The 19,813-nt window shown below is 43.2% G+C and overlaps 2 protein-coding genes across 2 annotated transcripts in view; both read right to left on the reverse strand.

The window, feature by feature from the left end:
• Positions 1-13,475, reverse strand: part of LOC139665453 (protein unc-13 homolog B) — a 200,352-nt gene extending 186,877 nt beyond the window's left edge. The window contains 1 exon segment of the mRNA XM_071544463.1: positions 13,337-13,475. Coding sequence (XP_071400564.1) covers positions 13,337-13,358 — 22 coding nt within the window. The 5' untranslated portion in view covers positions 13,359-13,475.
• A 2,469-nt stretch (positions 13,476-15,944) lies between these two features.
• On the reverse strand, positions 15,945-18,281 carry LOC139665447 (uncharacterized). Its single transcript, XM_071544456.1, has 3 exons — positions 17,904-18,281; positions 17,217-17,867; positions 15,945-16,028 (listed from the first exon to the last, which is right to left on the reverse strand). The coding sequence occupies exons 1-3, from the start codon at positions 18,279-18,281 to the stop codon at positions 15,945-15,947; spliced, it is 1,113 nt and encodes a 370-aa protein (XP_071400557.1).
• Positions 18,282-19,813: the final 1,532 nt, after the last annotated feature.

The following is a 19,813-nucleotide window of genomic DNA, read 5'->3' on the forward strand; positions in this document are numbered from 1 at the left end:
TGAGTTGAGTTTTATTTCATTAATATAATATGATATGAATATAATATATATATATGAATATATAATATATGAAAATAACATTTTGCTTTTGCAATGTAGCCATTAGCCAAAACAAATCATCATTCAAAAAGAGGCACTGAGAACAATGCTTAGCCAAGTCAATGGAGGAAAAGAAACAAGACCTAAGTGACATGCACACACACACACACACACACACACACACACACACACACACACACACACACACACACACACACACACACACACACACACACACAGCCCTACAGCTCTCACATACATACCGCCCTACAGCTCACACACACACACAGTTCCCAAAAGGCAGCTAGCGAAGCCCTTTCTCCTCACTTTTAACTTGTTTTAAGTCAGTGTTGTGAAGTTAGTTTAACTTCAGTTAACTGTTTTTGAGCACAGTTATAAGCAAAAAATGTTTATCTGAAAACTATCCAGTCCATCCAATCCAATCCTAAGCCAGGAAAATGTTATTTAAAATTCAGGTTCAAAGTTTCACACTTGAGGCAGTGATGAGAGGTTATCACTCCAATGCTGTGGGGAAATTAAGTGTGTTTACTAGAGGTGTTACTTGAGGTGTGCAATCCTCTTTCCTACATCATCAGTGCAACATTATACATATGTATGTCATGCTGTTTTTATCATGCAGTCAATATTGCCAACAGTAAATCTAGTAAATCATATAGCTGTAAATTCAACGTAGCAAATGAAATCACTTGAAGTTATTGGGGCCCCAAGAACAGCAAACACAAAAATCACATTAGCAGTCTGCTAAAAAAATGTAGTAACACATCCATATTCTAGACAAGAGTAATTGTCATTAACACACACTGTAATTTCAGCCTGACATTCAAGAAATAATTAAAGTTGACATCAATACATTGCCAACATTATTATATGCCATTTTCACTGTACGCTGATGACATCTTTCTCTTCATTAGAGTGAGCTCCAACTGCGACCACTTAATGACTGGACTGGTGGCAGTTCTGTCTCTTTGAAGTGACACGTGAAAGTGAGGCTTTGAAGCCCAGGGGTGGAAATAACTTCTTGGGAGTAAATTAAAGACTGCTTTTCTAGCTAGCATACCCTCTTAAGCCTCAGATCCACTCAAAGAGATGACACACCGGCTTGTTCAGCAGGAGTCGACCTCATTGAAACGAGACCACACACAGTGCCCTGGAAGGTACTGTGATCCCACTGAGAAGGGGTCTGAGGCTTTGAGTGTGTGTGTGTCTGAACATTTCAAACCGCCTCCTCTCCTGAGTGGTTTTGATTAATGAGAATTTACTGTGGTAATGGCTATCGAATAAAGCAAGGTTGAAAACAGGAGCAAGACAAACGTAGGCAGACACACTTCATCTGCTTCAAGCACACTAGTCAGAAGATAAAACAGCCAACATACAATACAACATTTATTTAGTTGACACTCTTATCCAGAGCCACTAATAATTAATGAGTGTGTAGGCTGACATTCAGTGTCTTGCTATGATCTACCCCACCAAGCTATGTGTGACAGCAACGCAGTCTAGTGGTTAAAGACACAATCCTTTGACCAGACAACCTGGGCTCAAGCTCTGTTTCAGCAGATATCCGCCCTGCTGAAGTGTCCTTGAGCAAGTCACTGAATCCCTACCAGCTCCAGGGGCCGCTGTTCTCTAGCTGACCCTTGACCTCCAACCTCCCTGAAGGCGAGGAAGTGAAAAGAGAATTTTTCCTACGGGGATCAGTAAATTAAAATATTATTATCCAGGACCACATTAGTCCTGTCACTGTGTTCTTAACTAGTCAACTTCTCTCAGGTCCACTAACACCTTAGAAAGCCATTAAACAGCAGCACCGGACCTGACATGCTCAGCAGGCAGACAGACGTGGACGCGAGCAGTGCCATTACAAGAGGCCAGACGGTGGCTCTATATTTAGCCCTGGTCTTTTGACTCGCGGTGGGTTTGAGTGTGTGGAGGTTGGCAACCTGGTGGCCATGTCATTAACACCCTCTCACTTCCATTAAACCACAGCCCCTGCAGAACCTCTCAAGCCAACCAAATAAATACAGCTATTGTGAATCTGGCCCTGTGTTTGTATGCGTAAGTGTGTGAGTGTGTGTTGATAAGAATCTTACTCATGCATCTACCCCACTGTCCACTCCCTGGCCTATGGCATATGTTATGCAGACTGTACTATTATCATTGCCAAATCACACAACTCACAACACACTCTGCAAACAAGAGTCAGTGTTATAACACCAATTCTGATTCACTCTGTGCTAAAGCATGCTAAAGATGAGGGGGCTGGCCTCCTCTGAGCTTTGAATAACTTGTTATTCGAATCTCAGAATTTGCTGTATATGTGAATTTAGTATATCTAATCTGTAGGGTCCTTGTATAATTGTGGCTAACATTATTTCTTTGTAATGTATCGCTGAAATTACATCCTCTGTAGTTGATCGATTTGTGCTTGGCAGTGGAGGGGGCCAGAACATGTTTGTTCATCATTCATTCATTCACTCATTCATTCATCTCTTTATTCATTCACTAATAGAGTTGATATGGTGCAAGGTTATTATCGTTAACGAAAACTAACGTGTGTAAGGTGTGAAAAAACATTTTCGTTAACTGAAATAAAAATAAAAATGAGGCTTTACAAAAAAGCGATAACTGAAACTGTATTGTGTGTTTACAAAACAAACTAAAATAAACTAAATTATAGAGAAAATGTCTTTAGTTTTCGTCTTTGACAATTTATTTCATACATAAGCCTAGTATTTTGAATTTTTGAATCTCGCCCCTGACAAATACCCCATATTACAAAAAAAGACTAAAACTAACACTGAAACTAATAAAAACTAAACTAAAACTAAGCATTTTCAAAAAATAAAAAATACTAAACTAAACTAGCAAACCCGCGTTAAAAACTAATTAAAACTAAACTGAAATTGAAAACAAAAAGTCAAAACAAAATAAAAATAAAAACTAATGAAAAATGCAAAACTATAATAACCTTGATGTGGTGCTGAAGCTTTAGCGAAGATAAATATCCACTAGTTGTTCAGGCTTCTCAGAAAGCTGGATGACGGGGGGGAATGGGCAGGAAAGAGAAGATCTTTGGTTATGCAACATGGACTCTGCTTGCTTTCCCAAAGATTTCACTCTCCATCTCTGTGTCTCTGTGTGCCTACAATATATAACACCATGCATTCCTCTCATCACCCTGCATAATTACAAATTAACAGAGGCTCATCCCCCGCTGTGTCCCTACCCCCCCGTGATAACGAGCCAATTAGAGTTGACGACTGAAGAAGTCCAGGAGTGATCTTCTAGGAGGGGGTCCAGGGACGTGGAGGGTAGAATTGCTAAATAGATGATGATGACACACACAGACACACACAGACACACACACACACACATATCCAAGTACTGCAGTACTCCAATGACTACTATACATTCATACATTCATTCCTTAACCCTGACCCTAACCTAAACCCTCACCACTAACCTTACCTTTATCCAACCCTAAACCTTATTCTAATCTTAACCCTAAAACCAAATCCTAACCCTGAACCAACTAATCCCAAATCCTAATCCTAAATTAGTTTAAAAAGTGAGGACTGGGAAAATGACCTGACTTCGCAAAAATGTCCACACTCCGAAGGTCTAAAACTCAAACGGCTTCTCACAAGGATAAAAGTATAAGAACACACACACACACACACACACACATGCACACACACACAAATGATAAAGTTGAAGACAGTAGAGAACTTTGTGTTTGTGTTTAATAACGTATGAAGCTGGACTCTGCTGTAAAACAGGGATGCATCTCAGGCAACTCTCCCTGTACAAAATAAAGGGTAAACACACACACACACACACACACACACACACACAAGGTGGTGGTACCCTGCTGTTTGTTGTCGAGTTCCCAGACCGTGTACATATAACAGAAAAAATGATGATGTAACCCTATTAGCCTGAAACCTGCATCATGGGTAATCATCCCCCATCCTGGCAGCTCTCAGGGAGGCTGCGGCCCCTCTGAGTGTTCACACCGGGCGATCAGGAAGAGGGCGTGTTTTCAAGCCAAGGGGTACAATATTGCAGTCGTGGCATATAATGCTATTAAAAGCACAAATTAGTTCATGATCTGGGTTGTAATTTTAAACTCTGCTATAATATATAGTTTAGATCCTATTTAGGGATTTACAATTCATTGTCTCAATTAAATAATCTAATGGGTCAAAATCGGGCAGCAGACCATAATTCACTAATTGTTGCTGGCATGCGTCCATCTTGGACCGAGCCAGCTGAGCCGGGATTGACTCTTGTGTTAATGTGTTACTTCTGATTCAGGATATCTGCAGGTTTCAGACAGCCAGACTGAGGACTTTTAAGACCCATTTAATGCCACCAGGAATTTAATTTAAGACCAATTTAAAAACCAAAAATAAAGAAACAAAGCTGGCGAAACCAGACTATTTTCAACTGAATTACGCTTATCAAAGTTGTGAAACAATAATAATGGGCAGGATAGGAAAAAGGACAACGGGAAATTAAATTGTGAAGGGACATCAAGTTCAATTCTATTTAGTAAAGCAAATAGGATGCTTATAGTACTACTAATTGTCATTGCATGGTCCCAAAAAACAGACCTATAATTACTGTATTTAAGACAGTTTAACAGTTTCAAGGCCTTAAATTTAGGTAATTCATTTAAAGACTCAAATGTTTTATGGAACCACAGACACACTGTGAATCGTGCAGCTGACCACAGGCTAGTGTTACATTACTTCTGATTGGTGGAGCTGACTACAGGCTCTTGACTCGCATCCAAAATGCCGACAATGTGGCAGGAGGAAGTTACACTAGATACCGAGGATAGGAACTGAAATCATTTCAGGCGGCACTTTATGAACGATCAATGATGAACGATCGATAGAGGCTGCTTTATACACAACTATATTCTCAAATCTCCATGACATTACATTACATTCAGTCTCTCCAAGAAGTGTAAATCTTTATAACAGACAAACTCTGCAAAACGTCCTCCAACTTCCCTGGTTGTTCAATTTTTCTGCTCTTCTATTGTTCATTTAAATGTCTTGTATGTTTCTGTATATTTTGTTTATTGCCAGTATACATTATAGTGTTTTTACACCTTGTTGCAAACAAAATTTCTAATTAGGCGAAATAAAGTCTCGAACTTTAACATGAACTTTTCTACATTAAACGCACATGAATCCTTTGAATTCTTCACACAAATCAAAACAAATCCACAAAAAATAAAGCTGATATTTAGGCGAACCATCACTTTAAAGCTCCTGGTCGGTGGGTCAGATGGGGTTAGGTGATTATTATATCACAATCCTCTTTAATATCTCACATGGCTTGTGTGGATACACTACCAGTGCCTTACAATTAAGCTTAATGGATCAGAGACATCTCCACTGCAATATACAATGGACAACAAAGACATGCATGAATCATACTGAATATAAAAGGCACATTAAAATGTAGCTGGTGTGTCAGCATTGGAATTTTGACACAAGGAACAAGGCATGCTGGGAGAAGACTGACGTTTAAACGAGATAAGCTGGATGACAATATCTGCACTGTGGACTACAAACTGCCGCTGTTGACTTGTGAGTAGGGAAACCGCCCTACAAGTGAAGGATCATGATTCATGCCCCTGTGTCAGCAATCATCCTCCCTGCTGAAGTGTCTTTGAGCAAGACACTGAATCCCTACCAGCTCCAGAGAAGCTGCTCTGTAGCTTTTTTTTTTTTTTTTTACCTTTATTTAACCAGATAAGTCAATTGAGAACCAGTTCTCATTTACAATGATGACCTGGCCAAGAGGCAGAAACAGAAGGGAAGTCAGTGCAAGACATTAACACACAAATACAGCAAGTACATAACAACATTAGTCGAATTCAAGACATCACAATATATATGTGATATAGTATATACAACAACAAAAATCTATGTACTATGGACCAGAAGAAGCAAATTCAAAAGCAGGTGCAGAGATCAGAAACTATCGCTTGTAATGAGTTATTAAAGGAAGGTAACGGAATGAAGGTGTGGAGCTTTAGCATCTTTTGCAACTCATTCCAGTCACTAGCAGTAACTGAACCTGACCTCTGACCTCCTTGTAGAGGAGGGGGCAAGTGAAAAGGGAATTTGCCTGTGAGGATCAATAAAGTATGATGTTATTATTACATTAAATAATCAGTGGCGGGGTGAGGCAATATCAAACTCATTATCAGTCAGTGCCGCCTGCTTATGTCACACTCATGTGCATGTCGAATGCACTTTTCTCCGAGTTGTGACAGTTGGACACCTGACTTGCGCGTGTTCATGTGCTTTTTGGTCTGAAATAAAAACAAACATGGAGGTGATGGAGCATCTGACTTGTGTTCTTGCTGCTCATCAACAGAGTTGTTACCAGTACCTGAAGAATGACGAGGAAAGGCCATGCATGAGGTGATTAATCAAGCTAAAGTTCAAGTAAGCAGTTAGTTATCTAGGGCAGTGATTCAAGGACCCCTAATGTAGTCCACATTAGAGCCGTGGACCCCCATTTGATGAGATTTTGCCTCTCAGCCCCAAATCTGAGAATATTTTTATTGCTAGATATGATTTTGTCCAGAATTCCATGACTATCTGTATTGTAGGTAGAGAGATAACAGAGAAACTATGATCAAAACAGTCATTCTTCTACATTCTCTAATTGTGTTAACTTCTTGTAAATTAAATAATGCTGAAGTTTAACAATTCATCAATTTTCTGGGGACCCCCTGGAAGCCCCTCGAGGACCCCTGATGGTCCCCGGACCCCACGTTGAGAACCACTGATCTAGGGCACTATTACATTGCATGTTCTCATCCATGTTGGCTAAAGCAACTACAACTCAGATTTCCCCAGATTTGCCCAGGGGAGGATATGTAAGTGATACTTCCTGGTGGGAAAATTGTATATTTGATAATCCCAACAGCACATGTATGTACAATTACTCATATTACATGTACAGCTAAATTCAGCACCATGGTCAGAACACAGACAAGAGCTGATGGAGCTTTTCACTGTGCAGAGAGAAATAATCATTTGTGCCCGTCTGAAAGCATCTCTCTTTAATCCGTCTCTTCATTTGTTTTGGGTTTTTTTGGGGTTTTTTTTTTTTATTTCAAAACTGGCTATGAATGGGTTTCTTTGAGCACTGCTAAAGAAAAGGGGCAAACTGAGACAAGTGTCCAGCAGTAAAGATTAAGTGTAAAGAGAGGTGTGAGAGGCAAGTGAGGCGGCTATAGCAGGGAGTAGCAATATCAAGAGTGTGAGGGAATGAAAAGTAGGAAGAAACGTAGTGCGCTAGCTAGACCCTGTCCCACGTGAGAGACAGCCCAACATGCACACACACACACACACACACAAACACACAAACACACACACACATACACACACACACACACACACATACACACACACATACACAAACAGGACAACAGCAACAGCAGCAGATGGCCAGGGGATTATTCCCCCTCTATCCCCACCCCCTCTTCCCAGACGGGCCGCTGAAGCTCTACTTGTCTCTGTCATTTGAACACACTCTCCCTGTGTGTTTGCTGACCTGGTCCGGGCTGGTCTGGCCTCACCTACTATCCTCACCTATATCACCTGGTGGCCTATAAAACACTTTAAATTATTACCTCTGTGAATCATAGCATAAAAAAACTCAAAATTCAACCTTTAATTTCTGTACTGAGCGGCACAAGGGACAGGGGGATTGAATCCATCGCTGCAATCACTACACTACTGGATGGTAGACATAATAATAACAATAATAATAATATATTTTATTTGTATAGTGCTTTTCTAATAATCAAAGACGCTTTACATAGTAAAGGAGATACACAAAAAAACACATGACAAAACGTCCCCCTTCAGGAATTTATCTTCCAATAATCCCACATTACTGCAGAGAATTCTTTCTTGAATGTTGTAACGAGAACATTCAATATCTTTAAATATCATTTTCATGCCAAAGAATTACATTTAAATTTTCAGTGTTTATCCTAGAATTTGAATAAGATGCACAGGTATTCATTTTCCCAGCTGATTCAACCAGTTCTGTACTATAGCGCTATTTTGGACCAGGTCTCCATTCTAACCATATTTCTCTGATTAACACACCTTCAACAAGACAGCAGGTACTAATCAGTAGGGCTGAACAATTAATCATAATTTTATCTAAATCGCAATATGGCCTACTGCAATTTTCAAATTGCAGGAGGCGCAATATTTGTTAAAGGCGAAATGTGTGTCAAAATCACATGTTAAATTAAATATTGTGGTGCTGCAGAGATGTCCTGGCCTACACATCATATTCTACAGACTTAAGAAAACATCTTTGTTTGGTACAGATCCCTGCAAAAATCACACCATAAACATTTTAATATGTTTTTCAATGAAAATGAGAATAATGATGTAAAAATTATTATTCCCTCTAATATCGCAAATCATATCGCAATTGCAATATCAGTCAAAATAATCGCAATTATATATTTTTTTCAAAATCGTTCAGCCCTACTAATCAGTGAAATCAGCTTCTGTAGAGACTCTTGGGTCACACAGTGGAACATGGTGCAACCCTACAAGCCAGCCAGTGATCTGCATTCTGCCACTACCAGCCCCTTAACGCTCCCTTCCCTGAACCCGGCCTCGAGTCTCCTCCTTCCTGGTCCCCAATGGTGGACTGGCCTCGGTCATAACCATAGAGTCGCTCCACATCCTCCATCAGAGGCCGAAAACTCAGTACCTCACCTCATCCTCTCCCTGCTGAACCACAGCCCCTCTCCTCCACTCAGTCTAATTGCTCTTCAAAAGTCTCTCCCTTCTACCTGTCTCCTTAGCTCTTAGCTCTTGCACTTCCCTCTTCCAGGGTCATTTTATAGTCACAGGAATATTAACAAGGCACTGTAGCTTGGACCCTTGCACTCCTTACTAATAGTTGCTAGTTGCACTCTTTTAAGTCATTCTGCATAAGCGAATCAGCTAAATGTGTAAATGTAAACGTAATGTTTGTTTCATCGAGGGTTCCAGTACAATCAACTCAAGAGTTTCATTCCACAATTTGACACCTAGTGTTACAAAGTGATTGCTTGAATAAAAAAAAGCCCCTATGGGATATGACTATGACTATAACTGAATAAGTTAATTGCTATCTCAATTAACTTACAAAATAGCAACATGTGGTTCTGAAATATTGTGCAACAATCTTTTGGGAATGATTTGTTTTAAAAATGGATATATAGGATTTTAGAAAGAAAACCTTCAATTTCCTATACAGTAGCCTGACTGAACACTCAGCAAATGATGCAATACCATTATGCATTTATTCCGCTGCTAATTGCCATCCAGAAATAGCTGAGTGTGGGTACTGACTAAGCTGTCAGCGACTGTGTCCTCCCATCCTCAGCTTTTCATTTCACAGGCAGTCACTCCACCCTCTGCCTCGGCTTGCCGACATGGTGGCTCAAAGGGCCCTTGACAGAACAAGGAACGAGGAAGGAGGAATGAGGAAAAAGGCTTCGGAATAAGCATCGCAGCTCTCAAGGAACAAGGAAGTCACTCTTCCCTGATAAAACTGGTCTGTGTGCATTTCCCCCATTGAGATGGAACGGCTGGGTTCCTTTCCTTTAATCAGGCAGAGCACATCTGCCATACCAGAGAAAAAGGCAGTCACTTCACTTCCGTCAAATATGATATGTTGTCATCTTTGCAGCATTAGCTCAGATGTGGATGAGGGGATGAAGAATTACCTCTTAGCAAGACGACAATTCATCAAATATTTTAATGAACTTCTAACACAAAAATGCACTTCTCTGTCTCACACAAGTTCTCTAAAGCAGTGATTCTCAACCTTTTTCATATCAAGGACCCCTAATTTAGTCCACTTTACAGCCACGGACCCCCGATTTGATTCGATTTTGTCTCTGACCCAAATCTGAGAATATTTTTACTGATAAGATTTTATCCAGAATTTCATGACTATCTGTATTGCAGGTAGAGAGATAACAGTGAGACTATGATCAAAACAGTCATTCTTCTACATTCTCTGACTGTGTTAACTTCTTATAAATGAAGTAACAGAGAAGTTTAACACCTCATCATTTTGCTGGGGACCCCCTGGAACCCCCTCAAGGACCCCTGGTGGTCCCCAGACCCCACGCTGAGAACCACTGCTCTAAAGTGTCTTCAATATCATAGAAACACTTGGGTGCCAACTTCTGATTTGAACCCAGTGGTGAAAACGACTTCCACAATCTGCCCAAAACTGTTTGACCCAATGCAGCTATAAAGTTGAGACAATAAAACAAGTAGTTCCCCAAAAAAAACCAATCTTTAAGGAGAACCCACCCTGAAATATTCACATATTTTCTCCATATGATTCACAGAAAGTTCCATCAATGCTGGTGAACATAAGCAGTACTCTCCCAAACTCTCTTCAACCTATGAAACAGTATGGTCTTTTTTATAATTCTACATGGCAGAGCCCAATGCGACCCAGCTGCGCCCCACCACCCCGTTCCCCCACCCACCCATCCCCCCACTCCCACCCTCCATCTCATCATTCAGTAATAGAGGAGTTTGGTAGTGGGCTTTCCAGCCTCAGGCAGCACTCACACCCATGATGAGAAATGGTCAAAAACGATCTGTGAGACACAATACGCCAGAGGCTGAGAGTCAGAGATAGGCAGACAATAGTTTGATGTTGTGAAAATCAATCAACACTTCTATGAAAGAAGAGCAATTTGTAATCTGGAAAAGAGCCAAAATTTTAAGTAAACTGGTGGCATTATAGCGCGCATCCTTTCATTAACCTTTTAATTATCCAGGAAAAGTTGACTGAGCTTTTCTTCAGCAACACTTCGCTCCTCATTCAGAACTCACCATCGCATCCTCTATAACAAGGTTGGTTGGCCCTCCCTTAGTATCAGGAGAGATCAGCATTGGTTTATGTTTATTTACAAAGATTACCATTGTACCTTAACTCACTTTTACACTGGAATATTGGAGCCTACCACACACGCTCCCAGGACCGTCTAATACTTGAGGTCCCGTGTGTCTCCACGGACCTCAGAAAGGCTTTTAAGTTTTGTGCTCCTCATACTTGGATATTTTACAGGGTTTGTTGAAATATGATTCTTTTGTTCCCCTGGGACATTTTCAGTGAAAGATATCAACTCTGGTTAACATTAATTGCACTTGTTTTAAATGATGTACTTGTGAGGATGGACTGTGTGATTCTCTTTTTGAATTGTCTTTTTTGTTTGTTTATTTAGTTGTTTATTTATTCATTTATTTCCTCTTTCGTATTATTTGTGATTTTCTCTACTTTACGCACCACTGGAAAAGAGGGTCTCGACCCTCAGTGTGTCTTCCGAGAACTAAATAAAAGGTTTTAATTCTTTCAGTTACACACACACACACACAGTCACACCACTGAGCTGCCCAGCGCAACCACAGTCTCCTGCTGTTGGCCACTGACCAGCACCACTGGAACAACGGCAGATGAAGTGACTTGCTCAAGGGCACCTCGGCAGGAGTTGCTGTGGGAGGACGTCCTGGTGGCTCACTGGTCAAAGGCCCATAGCTATACCATGTAAACCTGACATCCTGGGTTTGAATTCGGCCCAGGACCTTTGTCGCAGGTCATACCATGGTCATACGATAAGGTTTTTTTGCCAGGTAGTCTAGGCTACATAGAATAGGTTGGCTTGCTATGTCTTGCTAAAACATGCTTTTGTGTGTCTTGTGCTTTGTTCTACTTCCTTATGTTTGTCTTGCATCATTCTGTTCTACGACTGCATGTTGATCAGTTAGATCTAGTTAGGTTCATTCTCTGTAAAGTCCTTTGAGACAGGCTTGTGATAAAGGGCTACAGAAATAAATTAACTTGAACTTGAACATTTCTTATACCTGGCAGGTCACTTAAGAAGAAATTATTTTCAGTGGCATAGAAACTCGGGAGTAGATTAGGCCTTTACCTGAAGAATGACTTTATAAAAACATGACTTACTTACTTACAACTTAACAATTAAACCAACACATAAAATGTGCAAAGAAGATAAAATATCATTGCAGGTTTTACAGACTGTTGTTATGAGGTCAGGAACCTCCATCATATCAGCAGTGGATAACATGCCTCGTCAATATAAAATATTTTATAAAAGTCCAATATCATTCTGATATAAATTGATACATGGTCTAACTCTATAGTAGGTGCATTCAAATACACATTTTCAGATGCTCTTTGTAAGTACACCCACAGGTAATAATCCTTGCTGTAGTCTTTGCTACAGCTGTGGTCACCATCTCAACTGTCTTAGTTCATCACTTTTCACACCAATACAGGTCTTTAGCTGTCTGTGAAGTTGACCATATCAACCACTTGTTAGCCTACATAAGTAGCCTATGAATAAAACCGAATTCAACAGAATGTCCAACTTGATTATCTTAACCCCACCCAGGCCACTGAATACAATATTCAGGGGATATTATATTAGTGGCAAAAGGCATTGTGGGGGCCACATTTGTGGTTTGTCAGTAATTACACCTGTCACACAAATGAACGACGGAGAATGAGAGAACAGACACACAGTGCGTTTCCTTATAAAGGATCCTAAGCATATTCACATGAAAACCTATAAGCCTATAATCGCATGATTTTTTTTGTGTGTAAATTGACCAGTTTTAACGTTGTACCATGATTGTTTTACTCTTTCTGTGAAGCACCTTGAGATTTCGTTGTATTTTAAAGTGTGCTATATAAATAAAATTAATTTCTATTATTATTATTAAAACCTCAAAAGTCTATAGTGCATAACACCAGTCTGCACTGGATACACAGTTCATTCACAAGCACGCAAGTTTGTGCGTAATTAGTGGTCGACCAGGGCAAATGAGATTCCACAATCACTAGGCTATAATATCATTCCTCTGGGGAATTATAGTATGTCAGTAATACTCCATAGTTAATTTATAGTGACATTATAGTACAATCTATGGTATTCCTATAATATCCCTATAATATTTTTGTAGGAACTAACAGTTTTGCTGTGATATTTGTAGGCTACAGTACCCTAAAATATATTATAGGATTACAGCTCTTTTTCTTAAGGGCAAATTCAGCAAACCCTCAAGTCCCAGAGTATTATGAAGTCCTACTTAGGCAACCGGTTTATTTAATTATCTTTTCATTGTCATCATTATTACTTTAATTGGGACAAACTCCAGCAGAAGAGGGACCTTACCTCTGACACACAGCAGAGACATCGCAGCGGGATTTCGTGCAACAGTTCCTCCTAAAGCGGTGAGCCTTCAGTGAGTTCGCTGCCCAGTTGCCTGTTGCACAGCAGTCATGTGGACTACTTCAAAATGTCGTTTAGTCTCCACTTCATCACACCGTCAAAGAAAACTACAGATGTGAGCTCAGGTAGGCAACCCAGGGGCTCCTGGGGGGGGCTGGAGATGACTGTCACCAGCAGAGAACTACAGGCTGAAATCCGGTAAAAGGGGGCGGCTCTTATGCTGCCTTCAGGTGCTGTCGGAAATATGGTAGTTAACACTTGAGCGCACATGAACACCTGCCTCTAGGTGTCAGTGCGTTATGGCATTATGTCACATTCATGTCACGTCAGATTTAACGTAAATACGAACATAGACAGGAAAAACGGTTCACATCAGCGTCCTAGTGGTAATGGGATTTTTGGTCGGCTCTTATATTCCCACTTGGCATCACGAATTGCAGAAGTGTGTCAACACAGGTGGAAAATATGGAAGCGAATCCACCAATGATGGCAGTCCAGATCAAAATGATCAGTCGTATTCACAATAATATCATCAACTCTATGAAAAACGAGCGATAGGCCTATCTGCTGTAGTTTGTTCCTGGTGATTTTAAATTCATAAATTAAAATTATTTTCGATGTGGGCATTCCAACAAGACACTTCCAAGCTGTAATAACAAGATGCCATCCCGTTCTTCAGCTTCTTTTGACTTTAACTATAGGCTAAGTTAAATAGGCTAAATTAAGTAAGAGCAAAGATCAAGCAAAATTGCCAGAAATTAATTTATAAACCAGATCTAAAAATAACAAGGGCCAAATAGCTATCTAGTCTTATGAGTAGGCTTATTGCCACCACTTTCGCCATGAATTTAGTCAAAAGTTTTGGTTGCACATGATATCAGATGCCATACCTTAGGATTTATTGAATTGATGCCCCTGCATGAACGGCCCAACAAAGAAGCAAATACAACTTGGAGAGACAGGATTTGCTATGACAATAGTTACTCCCATAGTGTAGTTTGTTTTCATTCCAACCAAGGACTACAGCAGCAGGTTTCACTGATTAGTTCCTCCTCTCTGATTGAAGGTGTGCTAATAGCCTAAGTGAAATCACCTGTTACATGGTTGCCTATCTAAAGGTCTAAATGTGACGTAGGCTATTTTTATTTTTCAAGAAGTGATGCATTTTAAGTAAATACGTAGCTTTGTTGATTATATTTTCACTCTGCATATCTTCTCTTGGCTGTGCTGCAGCACAAAACGATTTAAAAAAAAAAAAAAAAAAACTACAGGGTCCGTTCTGTTATCTCTTCCGACCAAAAGCACTTAATGTGCAACAAGTCGTATGAGTGCCAATATTGGGAAGTAGGAGTTTACGAGAGGACACTTGAAGGCAGCGTCAGAGCTACCTAGTGCGGATCAGATGGTTGTCGAGGCAGAGACGCGAATACCGTAGGTTTGTGCTACGTCATCACGCTCTGAGGTTCATGTACAAGTGGAGACGGTCTGTCGGTAAAACCTCCTTGGTCGGTACAGGGCCTTTTGGACCTCGTGAAAAATTTAGCAATCCAGTAATTTTAGTGAGATACAACTTTCCGTGTAGAACGTCATACCATAGGAGAAAAAAAATATAAAAAAAAAAAAAACTTTAAACCAAGTTTTACAACTGAGTACCAGAGATATGCTATAGCCTACTGCAAGCATTTAGGATACAGGAGTTGTTCACTAGTTTTGAATTAAAAGTTACCAAAGTCAACCTGGAAGCCACATTTCATGAGGAAGTTCATATATATCCACTTTCATTACCATGTGAACTGAAAAGCAGTATTAGACAATTCCGTAACCAAGTCAAGGTTGTTCTTAAGCAAGCCGCATCAAAAACTAGCCCAACACCAAGTGGTGATTATAGTGCACTAATGTCAAACAAAGCTTAAAAAAAAAAAAAGCTTAGTTTCAATGTACTTGCAATATTGACCTTTATTTTAGTGCTCATGTCCCAAGAATATTTGTGTGCAAAGGATGTGCTTGTTCTACAGCATCCTCCTGTGAAAGCAGCTGAGACCCACTATGATCTTCAGTTGCAGACCCAACTATGCCAGGGCATAACTGGAATTCAGTGGCATCCCCATCCCATGTATAGTAAATGCCATATCCAAGCAGTTACTTGGACCATAGAGCAGGTTCTAATCATTGATCACATGGCCTCCTCAGTATTTGCTAGCTAAATGAGGTAGAAAGTGAGGTCCCACACTCAAGTAGAAACAAATGCATTTTATTTTCCCAAAAGACCATCACCATGCAAGGTGAAATTCAACTTGGCCCCATCAGTTGAAGGCAGTCTTTGAAGCACTTCAGATGGTGTAGGGTCTGAAAAGACAAGAGCAGTCAGTGGTTTAATTAACTGGAATCTGCAGAGAGGTAAATGCATAGGGTTAGAGCCAGAAAAATATTCAGACATTGAACTGAAGAAAACATTTTTAAGTCTGAGACAAGGAAAAATAACCCACCTGTTTGCATCCACTTCAGTCTGGGCAGAAGTGGAATAAGAACCAAAATTGTTGGAGGCAGGCTGCTAGCTTGGAACCTGGGGCTGCTTGGGCTGGTAGCTCGGCACCTGGGGCTGGTAGCTCGGCACCTGGGGCTGGGGCTGCTTGGGCTGGTAGCTCGGCACCTGGGGCTGCTTGGGCTGGTAGCTCGGCACCTGGGGCTGGGGCTGCTTGGGCTGGTAGCTCGGCACCTGGGGCTGGGGCTGCTTGGGCTGGTAGCTCGGCACCTGGGGCTGGGGCTGCTTGGGCTGGTAGCTCGGCACCTGGGGCTGGGGCTGCTTGGGCTGGTAGCTCGGCACCTGGGGCTGCTTGGGCTGGTAGCTCGGCACCTGGGGCTGCTTGGGCTGGTAGCTCGGCACCTGGGGCTGCTTGGGCTGGTAGCTCGGCACCTGGGGCTGGGGCTGCTTGGGCTGGTAGCTCGGCACCTGGGGCTGGGGCTGCTTGGGCTGGTAGCTCGGCACCTGGGGCTGGGGCTGCTTGGGCTGGTAGCTCGGCACCTGGGGCTGGGGCTGCTTGGGCTGGTAGCTCGGCACCTGGGGCTGGGGCTGCTTGGGCTGGTAGCTCGGCACCTGGGGCTGGGGCTGCTTGGGCTGGTAGCTCGGCACCTGGGGCTGGGGCTGCTTGGGCTGGTAGCTCGGCACCTGGGGCTGGGGCTGCTTGGGCTGGTAGCTCGGCACCTGGGGCTGCTTGGGCTGGTAGCTCGGCACCTGGGGCTGCTTGGGCTGGTAGCTCGGCACCTGGGGCTGCTTGGGCTGGTAGCTCGGCACCTGGGGCTGCTTGGGCTGGTAGCTCGGCACCTGGGGCTGCTTGGGCTGGTAGCTCGGCACCTGGGGCTGCTTGGGCTGGTAGCTCGGCACCTGGGGCTGCTTGGGCTGGTAGCTCGGCACCTGGGGCTGCGGCTGCTTGGGCTGGTAGCTCGGCACCTGGGGCTGGGGCTGCTTGGGCTGGTAGCTCGGCACCTGGGGCTGCTTGGGCTGGTAGCTCGGCACCTGGGGCTGCTTGGGCTGGTAGCTTGGCACCTGGGGCTGGTAGCTTGGCTGCTTGGGCTGGTAGCTTGGCTGCTTGGGCTGGTAGCTAGGCACCTGAGGCTGGGGCTGCTTGGGCTGGTAGCTCGGCACCTGAGGCTGGGGCTGCTTGGGCTGGTAGCTCGGCACCTGAGGCTGGGGCTGCTTGGGCTGGTAGCTCGGCACCTGAGGCTGGGGCTGCTTGGGCTGGTAGCTCGGCACCTGAGGCTGGGGCTGCTTGGGCTGGTAGCTCGGCACCTGGGGCTGGGGCTGCTTGGGCTGGTAGCTCGGCACCTGGGGCTGCTTGGGCTGGTAGCTCGGCACCTGGGGCTGCTTGGGCTGGTAGCTCGGCACCTGAATCTTGGTCTGGTAGCTAGGCACCTGAGGCTGGGGCTTGGGCTGGTAGCTAGGCCCATGGGACCTTGGTTGAAAACGTTGTCTCTCATGCAGTTTAGGCTCAGCTTGATACTTAGGCACCTGGGGCCCCTGAGGCAGAGTTTGGTAGCTAGGCACCTGAGGTTGGTGCTTTGGTCGGTAGCTAGGCACCTGAGGCTGGTAGGTAGGCACCTGAGGCTGGTAACTAGGCACCTGTGGCTGGTAGCTAGGCACCTGAGGCTGGTGCTTGGGCCGGTAGCTAGGCACCTGAGGCTGGTAACTAGGCACCTGAGGCTGGTGCTTGGGCTGGTAGCTAGGCACCTGAGGCTGGGGCTGGTAGCTAGGCAACTGAGGCTGGTAACTAGGCACCTGAGGCTGGGGCATGGGCTGGTAGCTAGGCACCTGAGGCTGGTGCTTGGGCTGGTAGCTAGGCACCTGAGGCTGGGGCTGGTAGCTAGGCAACTGAGGCTGGTAACTAGGCACCTGAGGCTGGGGCATGGGCTGGTAGCTAGGCACCTGAGGCTGCTGCTTGGGCTGGTAGCTCGGCACCTGAGGCTGGGGCTGCTTGGGCTGGTAGCTAGGCACCTGAGGCTGGTAACTAGGCACCTGAGGCTGGTGCTTGGGCTGGTAGCTAGGCACCTGAGGCTGGGGCTGGTAGCTAGGCAACTGAGGCTGGTAACTAGGCACCTGAGGCTGGGGCATGGGCTGGTAGCTAGGAACCTGGGGCTGCTGCTTGGGCTGGTAGCTCGGCACCTGAGGCTGGGGCTGCTTGGGCTGGTAGCTCAGCACCTGAGGCTGGGGCATGGGCTGGTAGCTAGGCAACTGAGGCTGGTAACTAGGCACCGGAGGCTGCTGCTTGGGCTGGTAGTTAGGCACCTGCTGGGGTTCGTAAGTGGCAACATTTTCCCCTTGGTTGTATCCACCATCCCAACTAGGATAAGAACCTGACTGGGCAAAGTATCCAGAACTTTTAAGGGAATCCATTCCATTTTGAGCAGAGAAGCCATCACTTCCAAAGCTGGGCTTGGCAACAGCTGTGTTGTCATTTGACAAACTACTCAAAAAGTCACTGGGGCCATAACTATTGATAGAACCCGAATATGATCCATAACTAGCAGTAAGCGGCTGGAAGCTACTTAAGGATTTATCAGAGCCACTGTCGTCAGGCTGGTATCCTGAACTACTCTGTGGATTGGCACCAGGCTTTTCAAAGTAGGACTCAAAGCCACCATGGTAAGCTGCAATCAGATGCAAATTTTAAAGTTTTAGGCACAAAATGTTACTACTCATCTCCATATTTGGGTTAGGGTTAGTACTTCAGATGCATGATTGTCAATATAAAAGTCAGTTTCTCATTTTATTTAATAGGATTTTGAGATGTGAGGTTTTAAGCCAGACAATTTAAATCACATGCATTGATCTTACGTTTACTGCTTGCATGAAGTCCTCCAACAGCTAGCAAAGACAGCAGCACCACCCTAGACAAGACACTGAAATTTAGACCAAATAGCCTCAGTCACATAAGAAAATCATTCTAGATACTCCAAATACCTCCACATGAATTATAGAATAGCGCTTTGAAAATTACCGTAGGACAAATCCCATGGCAGCCAGAGCTATGATCAGATGTAAACCAAAAAGCCTCTATCGATCTCCAGCTGACACACACAACCACAACTGTCCTTCCACACTGGTTCAATAGCAGAAAACACTGGTACAGTTACTTTAACCTGGTTTGACAGCCAATCACTGCTCTCTCTTTCTAATGGGCTGATTGGAAACAGGTGGAAGTAAAGGGGCTGGATTAATCATCATAGGTGTTCAGTGAAAAGCTGCTTTTGGAAAAAAAATGTCTAATTCAGTTAATAGGTTAGAGCTGTTGAATAGATCTAAATGTACCAAAAGAATAGGGCATCAATATTCTATAATATGGATGCATTCAAGATTCTAGATTAAAGGTTCAATACTTTATTGCCATACAACCTTAGTTGTAAGGAATTTGTCTTGGTATGCTCATAACATTAACAACAGGGACCACAAGCATAATATAACATAAAAACATGACAAAAGCACATAAAACACATGATAAAATACATGACAAAAACTCCGCCCCACCCCAGGTTAATCACATGCTTGGGTCAGTCAGGGAATTCCTCTTCTCTAACTCAACAATATTTTGGCAAGCAAATGTGGATACTTCATGATGAGTAAATAGATGCTGCTATTAAGGCAGCTGCTATGCTTGCAATAGCCTATTGAGTTCATAGTGGAAGTGGAAAGCAGGGTGGCCTGTTGGTTATGCTGCGTTGATGCCACATGAGTATAACCGTCAACAGAGGTGGACTTAGTGTTTTGGGGATCCTAGACAACGGCGAGCATGGGGCCTCCTGAATCCCAACCTTCACGCTTTTCAGTCCATCGTTTCTATATATTACCTTCAAGTTGGGGTTGAGCAAAGTTTTGTGCGTTGACAAAAACACTGACGCTGATCTCTCCTGAGTGAGAAAAGAATGATA

The sequence above is a fragment of the Centroberyx affinis genome, unplaced genomic scaffold (genome assembly GCF_046629955.1).
Source record: "Centroberyx affinis isolate AG114_WGS23_722 - 3 ecotype Tasmania unplaced genomic scaffold, CSIRO-AGI_Caff_v1 ptg004590l_1, whole genome shotgun sequence".
NCBI classification, from domain to species: domain Eukaryota; kingdom Metazoa; phylum Chordata; class Actinopteri; order Beryciformes; family Berycidae; genus Centroberyx; species Centroberyx affinis.

What these genes read in the sequence shown, in the direction of transcription:
- LOC139665447 (XM_071544456.1), bottom strand. Translation starts at nt 18,281, where the DNA reads ATGGATTCCCTTAAAAGTTCTGGATACTTTGCCCAGTCAGGTTCTTAT. An exon ending in AGCCCAAGCACCAGCCTCAG is followed by an intron (nt 17,868 to 17,903) that starts GTGCCTAGTTAC and finishes CCTAGCTACCAG; the next exon opens with CCCAAGCAGCCCCAGCCTCA. An exon ending in ACCAGCCCAAGCAGCCCCAG is followed by an intron (nt 16,029 to 17,216) that starts GTGCCGAGCTAC and finishes CCGAGCTACCAG; the next exon opens with CCCAAGCAGCCCCAGCCCCA.